The following is a 12,377-nucleotide window of genomic DNA, read 5'->3' as shown; positions in this document are numbered from 1 at the left end:
ACTTTAGTACAAATAATATTCTCCTTTTTCTAGATGAAGCAGCAGAGACAGAGAGGAGAGCTTAGGAACCAGAATGGAGGAGGTCTTGAAAGAGGGATGAGGTGGAAGGAGAAGGCAGGACTGAGAAAGAGGAACAGGAACCAGGAACTTGGAGGAAAAACTCCTCTTATTCAGTTTTGCTCTGGCCCCTAATCACCCAATGCTGGGTATCAGGTCAAAATTGTTAAAAGTCACTAAATAAGAAGGAAACCATTTCAAACAGCTTCCAATGCTCTTTTTTTTTTTCTTTTTACTCCACCGCATTCCAGCCATTCCCGCAGTATACGGAAGTTTCCGGCCAGGGATTGAACCTGCGGCACAGCAGTGAGCCAAGCCAGAGCACTGGATCCAAGGCACAGGCTGGATCCTTAATCTGCTGAGCCACAAGAGAACTCCAACATCCAATCCACCTTGTATTATGCCTCAATGCTGGGCGTGACGGGGTGGGGGGGGAGCCCAGCTTGGAAAGAAGAGTGGGTGGTGTCCACGGCCCTAAGACTGTTAAGGTGGGTCTAAAGGTAGGACATTCATCTTCTACTCCAGCTACCAGCTACCAGCTTGGCCGTGTTCCATACTCCGCCAAAGGCACAGCATCCACCACCACCCCCCCCCCCCCCGCCTCTGCAAGGACAGGATCGCAGCAGCGCTTTTCACGCAGTGGGGAAGGGGTCCCTCCGCGCTCTCATCACCCATCCAATTAAAACCATTTCCAGCAGCGCTCTCCCTTCCCCGTGCCCCTGGCCCCCACACTTTGTTCTATTCTGCATTTGTGAGTGGGAGCTGACACCCAGAAGTCCAAACGCTCGACCTGCAGCCCCGCCGCGTACAGCCTGCACCGCTGCGAATGTGAAAGGGGCGGGGTGGGGGGAGGTGGGGGGACTGAGCTCTGGCACGAAGTTCAGAGGCATGAATCCTCCGGGCACTGGGTGAAGGACGAGCCGAGTTTGGAGGGCCCGAGCAGCCCCTGGCTGGCAGCAGTCCCGGTCCCGATGGCGTGGGCGGGCTCGGCGGGCTGTTCCGGGGGCGTGGTGGCCGAAGTCCTGGTCCGGAGAGGTGTGCTCAGGCCGCGCAGGGTGTTGCGGAAACCCTCGGCGCTGAAGTAGTACACCAACGGATCGAGCACGCAGTTGGCGCCGGCCAGCAGCACCATGACCATCAGCACCTCGCGCACCTGCTCGCGCGCCGAGGTGCTGGCCGGCACCACGTTGCCGCGCAGCAGCCCGTACACGGCCAGCGTGGCGTTGTAGGGCACGAAGCACAGCAGGAAGATGACCAAGCTGGCCAGCAGGAGACGCACCGTCTTCCGCCGCCGATGGCTCCGCGTGGCGTCGGGCCGCGCCAGGGTCCAGAAGACGCAGCCGGACGAGTAGACGACAGCCGCCAGGGGCAGCAGGAAGCCGAGCGCCTCCGCCAGCAGCAAGAGTGGCAGCAGCCTGCCCTTCCACAGCTCGTCGCTGAAGTTCTCGAAACACAGATGCACCTCGTGGCTGTCGTTGCGGATGCAGGACGAGGGCCGGTGCGCCAGCACGGTGGGCACCGCGAACACCAGGATGAGCGCCCACACGCCCAGGCAGAGCAGCCGCGCCACGCGGGGCCGCCGCAGGTGGCGCAGCCGCAGCGGGTGCACGATGGCCGCGTAACGGTCCACGTTGATGAGGGTCAGGAAGATACAGCTGCCGTACATGTTCATCTGGAAGACGGCGCTCGCCAGCTGGCACAGGAGGTCTGAGAAGGGCCAGTAGTGCCGCGCGTAGTAGGAGAGGCGCAAGGGCAGAGAGAGGGTGAAGAGCAGGTCGCTGGCCGCCAGGTTGCACATGTACACGCTCACTACGGAGTGCACGCGCAGTTCTCGCAGGAAGACCCAGAGGGCCAGCGCGTTGAGGGGGAGCCCTGTGGCCAGCACCAGACTGTAGACCACCAAGTGCAGGCGGTGGGTGGACTGGTGGTCTGGACACTTGAAAACAGGGCCACTGGTCAAAGGGTTGGTGAAGTTGGCTAGCATCGTGCCAATGTGCAGGGAGGAGCTAGGCTGGGGGTATCATCCGGCGCACTGGAGTCCTGGCATCACATTCATCTCCAGACTCCAGGGTAGGAGCCTGGAAGTGGCACAGACAGTCCCAAAAGAAGGGGAGGCAAGGCATGGGAGTGTGGGCTATGGCTGCAGGGCAGATGAGTTGGGGCGATGGGATGCCTTTGGTCACAGCTTCATGGACAGTGGAGACCTGGAATAAGAGGGAAGCCAAAAGTCAAGACTGTGCAAAGGCTAAATGTCCATGGACAGATAATTAGGTAAAGAAAATGCAGTACATATGTATAATGGAATGCTATGCAGCCATTAAAAAGAATGAAATAATTGAAGTTCCTGTTGTGGCTCAATGGTTAACGAATCCGACTAGGAACCATGAGGTTGCGGGTTCAATCCCTGGCCTTGCTCAGCAGGTTAACAATCTGGCATCCTGTGAGCTGTGGTGTAGGTCGAAGATGCGGCTCGGATCCCACGTGGCTGTAGCTCTGGCGTAGGCCGGCAGCTACAGCTCCAATTAGACCCCCTAGCCTGGGAACCTCCATATGCCGTGGGAGCGGCCCTAGAAAAGGCAAAAAATAAATAAATAAAAAGAATGAAACAGTGTTATTCTAAGCAACATGGATGGACTTAGAGATTATCATACTAGTTAAGTCAGAAAGAGAAAGACAAGTGCCATATGATATCATTTATATGTGGAATCTAAAATGTGACACAAATGTCATAGCCAGGTAAGGATCTGGCATGGTCACTGCAGCAACTCAGGTCACTGATGTGGTGGGGGTTTGACCCCTAGCCTGAAACTTTAGCATGCTAAGGGTGTGGCCCAAAAAAATAAAAATTTTTAAAAATGACAAACCTGTCTAGAAACAGACTCACAGACATGGAGAACAGACTTGTGGTTGCCAGGGGAGGGGGGATTGGGGAAGGAACGGATTGGGAGTTTGGGGGTAACATATGTGAACTATTATAAAGAGAATGGACAGACAACAAGGTCCTACTATAAAAAGCACAAGAAACTATATTCAATTTCCTATGATAGACCATAATGGAAAAGAATATGAAAAAGAATGTGTATATATGTATAACTGAGTCACTTTGTACAGCAGGAATTATCACAACATTGTAAGTCAACTCTTCTTGAACTAAAAAAAAAAAAAAAAATGTGCAGGAGATCCTCCTGTGGAGCCCTGGGACTCAGGTTCAATCCCCAGCCTGGCACAGTGGGTTAAGGATCTGACGTTGCCCCAGTGTAGGTGGTAACTGTGGTCAGCATCTGATCTCTGGCCCAGGAACTCCATATGCCTTGGGGCAGCCAAAAAAGAAAGAAAGAAAAAAAAGATTGTGCAAGGAAGGGCTGAAGACAAATGTTTATTTGGCTGAACTAGCTGATGTCTTGAGTCTTTTCTCAGCTTCAGATCTTTCCTCCGCCTTCCTTTGGGCCAGAACAGCTATGTATTAGTATTAAAGGCCCAGGCTCGGGAGTCAGACTTGCCTAGGTTTAAATCTGGGCTTTTTCAACTTGCCTCACTTTTGTCCTCAGAAAAGTAACTTAATCGCCCTGCCCCTCATTTTCCTTACCTGGGAAAAAAAGTGGGGGGGAGGGTTCTTTGCTTCATGAGGTCATTAGATTAAACTGGATGATTCAGATAAAGTGCTCAGGTTACTATTGTTATCTACTAATATCTCTCCCTTCCTTCCATTCTTCTACAAATGCTTACTGGGCTTTTAGAAGGTTCTAGACATGTTCCCAGCAGTGAACAAAACAAAAGTGTTGCCCCTACTTACTTTACATTCCCTTGAAGGGAAACAGATGATAAAGTGCAGGCAAATAGGTATTATGTCAGGTGGTGAGAAGTACTATGAAGCCCCTCCCCTGGCACCAGTCTGTTCCATTGACTCCCCATTATCTAAGGAATAAAGTTCAAACTCCCCAGTACAGGACAACATCCCAGCTTCACCTCCACCATTGCTCTGTGTGGGTTGGGTTTGTGGTCAGGGTGACCTGGTTCAGTTAGATTATTTGACCTCTCTAACTCTGTGTCTTCATCTGTAAAGTGGGGGTGATAATGTCGTGGGGCTCCCCTGGGCTGATTTCACGCACCAGCACAGACCTGCCAGGCAAGGCAAAGCCCTGGGGGTTGAACTTTTCCAGGTGCTGCCCTGGAGAATCTGACTCAGGTGCTTCCTGGTTGGGATTCGGTGATGGAGGAGATTGTGGTTTGGTCCTGAGGGCTCAAAAGAGGCCCTAAGCCTGGAGAGGGTGAGTCGAGGAAGTACCATGGGCGCAGACGAGAGATGCTAGAGAAAGCACACAGCAGCCACTTTGGTCCCCAGGCAAAAAAAGCTGGTGGACAAAGGATGTGTCCAAGAGGTGGAGGAGCCAGGAGACAGGACTTGGTCTCAGGACCCCACCCTCCTTAATAGCGTAAGACCTCAGAATTCACCCCTCCACTGCAATCCCCAGAGGCTGTGTATTTTGTGTTGTCAAATATACCTAACTTCAAAATTACCATTTAAAAAAGAAAAGGAAAAAAACATTCTGCTTTAAAAGTTGTAACAAATACAGATGAATTAAAAAGAAAAAAAAAAAGCCATTTCACCATCTTTCTTTCTTGCTTGCTTTCTTGCTTTCTTTCTCTATTTCTTGGGGCCGTACCTGCAGCATATGGATGTTCCCAGGCTAGGGATCAAATTGGAGCCACAGCCAACACAACCTTGGATCCTTAACCCACTGAGCAAAGCCAGGGATCAAAAAACCGAATCCTCATGGATACTCATTGGGTTTTTTTTTTTTTTTTTTTTTTTTTTTTTTTTTTTTTGGCTTTTTGCTATTTCTTGGGCTGCCCCCGCGGCATATGGAGGTTCCCAGGCTAGGGGTCGAATCGGAGCCATAGCCACCAGCCTACGCCAGAGCCACAGCAACGCGGGATCCGAGCCGCGTCTGCAACCTCCACCACAGCTCATGGCAACGCCGGATCCTTAACCCACTGAGCAAGGGCAGGGACCAAACCCGCAACCTCATGGTTCCTAGTCAGATTCGTTAACCACTGCGCCACTACGGGAACTCCCACTCATGGGGTTCTTAACCCACTGAGCCACAACAGGAACTCCTAACCATCGTTAAGTGTATAATTCAGTGACCTTAAGTTCAATCACAATGTTGTGTAACCATCACCATTATTTCCAGAACTTTTTCATTCCAAACAGCAACAGCCAAACAAGGAACATAATGTTACATGGGTCTTAAACATGCTGAAAAGCAATAACACCAGGTTCTCTTCTGGACACATGCCCACCTCCCATGCTCCTCTGCTCCATTCATGCCAAATGAGTACAAATGTTGCACCTACCTCATGTTTTCAGGACTCTGTCTTTGCACGTGCTATTTCTTCAACATGGAATCCCCTTCCTCCCATTCTCCAACTGGCAAACTCAGTCACTTCTCAGGTCTCTGTGATGCCTTTTCTGACCCTCTCCCTTCCTACCAGGCAGGTGGGGTCCCCTCACTGGTGCTTTCCCAGCACTTTGGCTGCAGGTCGCTCCCAGCTCTTCCCACCAGTGTTGTAATTAGCTGTTCTTGGCCTGCCCCTCCCATTTGACGGTGAGCCTGTGGACTGTTACTTACTCATCTTTGTTGCCCCAGCAACTCCCTAAATAAATGTTGAATCACAAATAATAGCTGCCACTTACTGATCGCTCACCATCTCCCAGGGCGTTTTTTTTTTTTTTTTTTTTTTTTTTTTTTTTTTGCCACACCTGTGGCATGTGGACATTCCCTGGGCAGGGATTGATTCCTCGCCCCACAGCAGTGACCTGAGCCACGCCAGTGACAAGGTGGGAAACTTAACCTGCCATGCCACAAGAGAACTCCAGGGTGTTTTTGGTTTTCATTTATTTTATTGAAGTATAGTTGATTTACAATGTTGTGTTAATTTCTGCTGTACAGCAAAGGGATTCAGATATATATATATATATATTTATATTTATAAATATACATATTACACACATATATATTCTTTTCCATTGTGGTTTATCACAGGATATTGATTAGAGTTCCCTGTGCTGTACAATAGAACTTTTTGTTTACCCATGCTGTATATAATAGTTTGCATCTGCTAATTCCCAGGATTTTTTTGGCCACCTGTGGCATGCAGAAGTTCCTGGGCCAGGGCTTGAACCCAGGCCACAGCAGTAACCAGAGCCACAGAAGTGATGACGCCCCATCCCTAACCTGCTGGGGCAGCAAGGGACTCCCCAGGGTGTTGTGTACCGCACAAGCTCTAATCCTTCCAGCAGCCCTTCGAGGTAGCTGCTGCTCCTGATTTTTACTCAAGAGCTCAGACAGTGAGGAGTAAAGTCAGGACTCAGGACATCCTGGTTCCAGAGTCCAAGTTGCTTCCAACAAGAGTGGGCGTGGGGGTGTGAGGCTGCCTGCCACACGGAGCACCTGTCTTTTATAGCTGCCTGTCTGAAACCTGTGCCCACAGGTGAACTGTTTTTACTTCCTCATTTGTCCAATTGGACGTATACGTTTTAGACCCCATTTCCTTCTTTCTCCCACGTCAAACACTAGTAACACTCACCCATCTCCCTTCACACACATGGAAATGCGCCCTTCCTGATGATTTTCCCTGACCTATCGAAGCACTTAGTTGGCTGGTTTGAACGTCTCAGTCTGTGTCATGTGTATTTACCGCATTTCCCCATCTAGATGGTAGGGTCCTAGGTTTGGGGGTGGAGACCACACCTTCTACTGCTTTCTTCCCAATTGCACTCACACTGCAGTCTCTATTTAGCAGTGCCTGGGGACAGCCATTGGCTGCCTGGCAGGAAATCTGTCCCCTCCCGCCCCAGGTCTACCCAGCCTATAACCCTGTTGTGATATTTCTTGGATCACCCCAGTCAGCCAACCACTTCTTATCACACTCCTGTCCCCATGTATAACTCAGGGAAAGGCCACATCCCTTTGAAAAGGATTGTTTGCAAACAGCTGGCATTAAAACTTCAATAACAGTTTAGGCTAGAGTTACAGTAACATTTTTATCATTCTTAACCATTCTCTGGAGAATCAATAGCCCCTTATAGCCAGGAGGCACCTACTAGCCCCTGAACAAGTGAACAAATGATTATTTCCCAAGATCCCAGGTCTTTGGTTCACAAAATTACAGTGTTAAAGAGATCAACATGTATTAGGTGAGTTGCTACTTAAGAGGTAGAATTAGGCACCTTCAGGAGAGCAGATGGCCATCGCTCTATTTCTGAGAAGCCTGTGGGTTTGTGTGTCCACCCCTTTCCCACAGACCACGCAAAATGGCCCAAGCTGAGCCTTGAGAGCTGCCGGGCCCCTGCCTTGGTCCCCACCCCATCTGCTTGCTTCCCTGGGGCTCCCCATCAGTGGAGCTGAATGGGCACAGTGCCAGGCCAGATGGCAAAGATGGGAAAAACTGCCAAAAAGGAGGCAAACAGGAAATGGAAGGAGGGCTCTAGACGTGGGGGAGGGGCGGAAGGGCCCTCTCCTTTCTCCCGCCTCCAGCGAGAGGTCAGGTTTGGGGGGCAGGGGTTGGGGGGAATGTAAAGCAAAGATATAGTGGCTGCCCCAGAAAAGCGGGGACACTGGGATTTCATTTCACCAGGGAGAAGGGGGGACTTGGGGGCCCACACAGGCTCAGTAACCTCAGCCTGCCTGCGGCTGCAGTCACATGAGCACATCACTACACACACGTGCGCATGCAAGGCCGCGTGGAGGTGCCAGTAAACTGAGGGGTGTGCACCAAGATTCCCTAGAACATATAAATCCATGTGTAATGCAGCCTGTAACACACATGCATGTTCACAGAGGCACGGGCAGCTGGTGGGGGAGGAAACACACACAGCAGGCACAGCCCCCACCTTCACACACATACACATCACACACACACACCTGACCCCAGACATAAGAGTGAGCAGGCAGCTTCAGGAGCACAGATGGCTGCAGGTGGGCACATGCAGATCCCAGCCACAAGGCACTGAGGGGCAAAGAGAGACCCTGGGAACTGCCCCCTCCAACCCCAGCCTCCACGCCCCCCCCCACACACACACTTTCCTCCCACCCCCGAGTCCCTGTTCTGCAGCTCCCCATGTGTGTATGGGGGGTCCAGGCTCTTTTTGTCCTCAGTGACCCTCTGGGACCTGTCCTATTGCCCTCTGAGCCGGGCTGGGCACCAGTCTTTGCTGAGATAAGTCAGAGGGGCAGGGTTATTTTTGCACCGGCAGGAAGTGAGAACAGGGGGTTTAAAAGTGCACAGGAGGCTAACTCATGACCCTTCCCTCCCTCTCATCCACACCACTGGCCCGTGGTGTCCACCCTTCTGGTGCCTGACCAGCGATGCAGAGGGGAGCTGAACAGAAAGGGATGGGCAATTTGGGACAGTGATGGGGGCAGGGAGGGGAGAGACACCTCCTGTCTGTCTAGCTTCTTCCTGTCTGCCACCCTCTCCCTGGGCTCCCCCCTCCCACGCTCTCCCCCCACTACCACCTTCACCAAAGCCCTTGATCTCCTCATCTCCTCTTTGTAGGAATCCACATCCTTGAAAGGTTTGGAATCTCAGATCTCTGGACATCATCTCTAGAAGAGTTCCAACCACCTTTCAGATGCTGGCAGCCACAGGCCAGTTGGCACACGAGTCCCACCCCTCCTGCGGTGTGTGGTGCCGACTGAGCCCACTTCCTCTGCTCTGTCCTCAGGCAGCTCAGGGCCCGAAGATGTGCCCGCTCCCCACAGACAGTAACTCTCAGCACCCCTTCACATGGGTCCTTTCAGATGCTCCCTACAGATCCCAACGGTGCTGAGCCTCCAGTGGAAGCTTCATGAAGTCTAAAGGCCTTGTGACAAGCTCCGTCCCACAGCGGCCCCAGGACACAAATGAATCCTGCCCATCTGCTTGTCCTGAGTCTAAGGCAGGGAGTTTAACGAGGTCACCAGGGTGAATGGATGGCCTCCTCCTGCCCCAGGGGCCACGTTCTTCCCACTGCCATGTTTATCCATCCTCCCTCGTCCCCAGTCCAGGCCCGCTCTGCTTCCTCCAGCCCAGATCCCTGCTCCAGCTTCCCCCTACCCTTCCCCACCTGAGACTCTCTTCTTGCCTTTCCAACCCCATCCCCGGCTGCAACTTTTCCCTCTCATGTCTCCCCACGGTTTTTCTGGAAAAAGGCAGAAAGCAAAGGCGACCTACAGCTCAATGATTGATGTGTGGTTGTCACCTCCCCACCAGCATACCTCTCCCCACCCTGCGGACAAGAGCTGGAAAAACAGGAAACAAGGTCCCAATCAAGACCTAGGTGGGATCTGGAGTTCCCATCATAGCTCAGCCGTTAATGAACCTGACTAGCATCCATGAGGATGAGGGTTCGATCCCTGGCCTTGCTCAGTGGGTTAAGGATCTAGCATTGCTGTGACCTATGGTGTGGGTCGCAGATGCACATCGGTCCTGAGTTGCTATGCCTGTGGTGTAGGCCAGCAGCTATAGCTCTGATTGGACCCCTAGCCTGGGAACCTCCATATGTGTTGGGTGTGGCCCTAAAAGACAGGAAAAAAAAAAAAAGACCTAAGAGGGTTCAGCCCTCCATAGCCTTGGGTGGTTCTCGCCTCCACAGGAGCCTTTGGCCTCGTGGACCTCGCCCTGACCTCAGGCAGCACTCAAGTCTCTGCTTTCCCCTTCCTGTGGGCACAGGTATCAGAGGCCGAAAGAGCTGGGTTCTAGGGTCCCTCAGTTGCCAGGAAGTGAGGCTCATGGGTTGAGTAGGTTTCTGCCTCCCGTTTAATCCTTGCCTCCATCTTCCCTTCTGCTACGACCTTCGCTCACCCTGAAGCGACAGGCGACACAACCCCTTCCGTCAGGGAGGCCCCCGTGAACATAAGGACTCGGTGGGCAGCTGCCTCATGGTTGGGACACAGAGGGACCAGAAGGCCTTGCCCGCTCTCAAATATCTCCCCCAACCCATGCTCAGTATCTGAAATTTTATCCACTTCGGGACCCTCACAGGCCACATTCCCGCAGAACTGTAGGGACCCTGGACACAGTTCATCTAATCCTCCGATAAAGACAATGCCCTGGGTTAAGGCAGCGTCTGTCCAAGACACCACTGAAGCACACTGGTTACATTGGAAGGATCCCCGTAAGGGCACAGCTGAGCCTTGACCCTGCTGATGGGGTTTCATCAGATGAGTTCATTGTCACCGGCAAAGGCCCGGCCCTGGGGCGAGTGGGTTTTAGGGCTTGCGTTGTCTAAGAGTAGGAAAGGGCTGGCAACCAGCCCCAGAGGGCCTTCCTCGGTGGCCCTGGGATTGGGGTTCAGCTTGACAGTGGGGACCTGACCGGTGAAGGGGAGGACACAGCCTCGGGGACAGCCAGGGTGGGGCTTCAAGATCTAGGGCAATCCTCTGTCCCCTGTCTGTGGGCCCAAGCCTGTCCCTTTGGGCTTTTGACTGAAACATTTTCCCAGGGCCCACAGCCTACTTTCACCTCCACCCCCCCCCACCCATGTCCTATTTCTAAAGGAGAGGGGCTGCCCCTGGGGGGCTCCCCCCAACCTGTGATGCCCCCATACCTGTGCTCGCTGAGGCTCCGCCGCTGCCTTGAGCTGGCTTCCGCTGCTGCCTGTTCTGGGCTGGGCTGGGCTGGTAGGACCTGCTCCAGGCAGGCGGACACACCCACCTCCGCAGCTGTCAGCAGATCCCAGCTCCCTGCACTCGCCCAACCCTGCGTGGGGCAGGGAGACAGAGGAGGAAGCACTGCCCTCAGTGGTCCACAGACAGGTCAGAGGAGAAGAATCCCCAGCGGATAAAGGCACTTCATCTGGCCCCAACCATCGCTGACTGCTGACTGTCCCCTCATGGCTCACACATTTCCCACAGTTTCCGGTGAGCCTAACTGGCACACCCACCCAGTGATGCCAGATGACTAACCCACCAGCCTTTTGTTCTCATCAGTTCCTCCTGGCTGTCTGTCTCTCTGTTGGGTTCCTGCAGGTGGTTTCACTCTTGCCACATGTAGCTTCTATCTGTGTGTATGTGTGTGTGTGTGGGGGGGAACCAGGGCTCAGATGACAGCCTCTGGTCTCTGTACCCCGGGCTGAGCCCCTTGTTTTCTACATCAGTAGGACCGGGCATGGTGTTTGCAGTCAGTACTCAAAAACAAGCGGCAGGTGAAAAAGGACACTGTGGTCGAATGAGAATGGAGAGACTAAGTGGAAAAGGTTTCTCTGTTACAGAGCTTCTCAGAGGTTTCAACATCCCATTAAAAGGCCAATGGCATGTTGATAATCAAAGCTGATAAAGGGTAGATGGAGATGCTTGACACTGTTCTTTGTGCTATATTCTACATATTGAGCTTCTCCATAATGTTTTCTCTTTTTTGTCTTTTTAAGATCGTACTCACGGCATATGGAGGTTCCCAGGCTAGGAGCTGAATCGGAGCTACAGCTGCCAGCCTAAGGCACAGCCACAGCAACGTTGGATCCGAGCCACATCTGCAACCTACACCACAGCTCATGGCAAAACTGGATCCTTAACCCACTGAGCAAGGCCAGGGATCGAACCCACGTCCTCATGGATACTAGTCGGGTTCTTTAACCACTGAGCCACGACAGGAACTCTGTAATGTTTTCTTCTAAATGCTGTGCAGTTTCCCTCATATGTGTGTATCCAGAACATGTTTTGGGGGATCCCAGATTATTAAAGGCTGATGCTGGAGTCACAGCTCCAAGCATGTCATTAAGATGCAGTTCCTGGAGTTCCCGTCGTGGCGCAGTGGTTAACGAATCCGACTAGGAACCATGAGGTTGCGGGTTCGGTCCCTGCCCTTGCTCAGTGGGTTAACGATCCGGCGTTGCCGTGAGCTGTGGTGTAGGTTGCAGACGCGGCTCGGATCCCGCTTTGCTGTGGCTCTGGCGTAGGCCGGTGGCTACAGCTCCGATTCAACCCCTAGCCTGGGAACCTCCATATGCCGCGGGAGCGGCCCAAGAAATAGCAACAACAACAACAACAACAAAGACAAAAAAAAAAAAAAAAGATGCAGTTCCTCAAGGACCCAGCGTTGTCACTGCTGTGGTTCTGGTGGCTGCTGTGGCACAGGTTCAATTCCTGGCCCAGGAACTTTGTACATGTGTGGCTGAAAAACAAACAAAAGGTGCAGCTCCTCCCCACTTCACCGTTTTCAGACCATCAGACCTCTCACTTGATATCAGAGCAGGGGTTTCCTGAGCTCAACCACAGTTCTTTCCTCCCTCCTAAAAAGCTCAAGTTCGGCCCTACTGCCCTGCAGTTGGCCCACTA

The 12,377-nt window shown here is 52.5% G+C and overlaps 1 protein-coding gene across 2 annotated transcripts; it reads right to left on the bottom strand.

The window, feature by feature from the left end:
• On the bottom strand, window positions 253–11,072 carry LPAR5 (lysophosphatidic acid receptor 5). Of its 2 annotated transcripts, none has more exons than XM_005652601.3 (2): window positions 10,652–11,072; window positions 253–2,261 (listed from the first exon to the last, which is right to left on the bottom strand). In XM_005652601.3, the coding sequence occupies exon 2, from the start codon at window positions 2,039–2,041 to the stop codon at window positions 938–940; it is 1,104 nt and encodes a 367-aa protein (XP_005652658.2). In that variant the 5' UTR covers window positions 2,042–2,261; window positions 10,652–11,072; the 3' UTR covers window positions 253–937. The 2 variants fall into 2 exon arrangements, with proteins under 2 accessions (XP_005652658.2, XP_020948083.1); XM_021092424.1 differs by lacking the exon at window positions 10,652–11,072 and adding an exon at window positions 5,416–9,575.

Source organism: Sus scrofa, chromosome 5 (genome assembly GCF_000003025.6).
Source record: "Sus scrofa isolate TJ Tabasco breed Duroc chromosome 5, Sscrofa11.1, whole genome shotgun sequence".
NCBI classification, from domain to species: domain Eukaryota; kingdom Metazoa; phylum Chordata; class Mammalia; order Artiodactyla; family Suidae; genus Sus; species Sus scrofa.
This window is presented reverse-complemented; position numbering and strand designations above follow the sequence as displayed.

Bases quoted from the DNA above. Each gene is read 5' to 3' on its own strand.
- LPAR5 (XM_005652601.3), bottom strand. From the start codon at position 2,041: ATGCTAGCCAACTTCACCAACCCTTTGACCAGTGGCCCTGTTTTCAAG.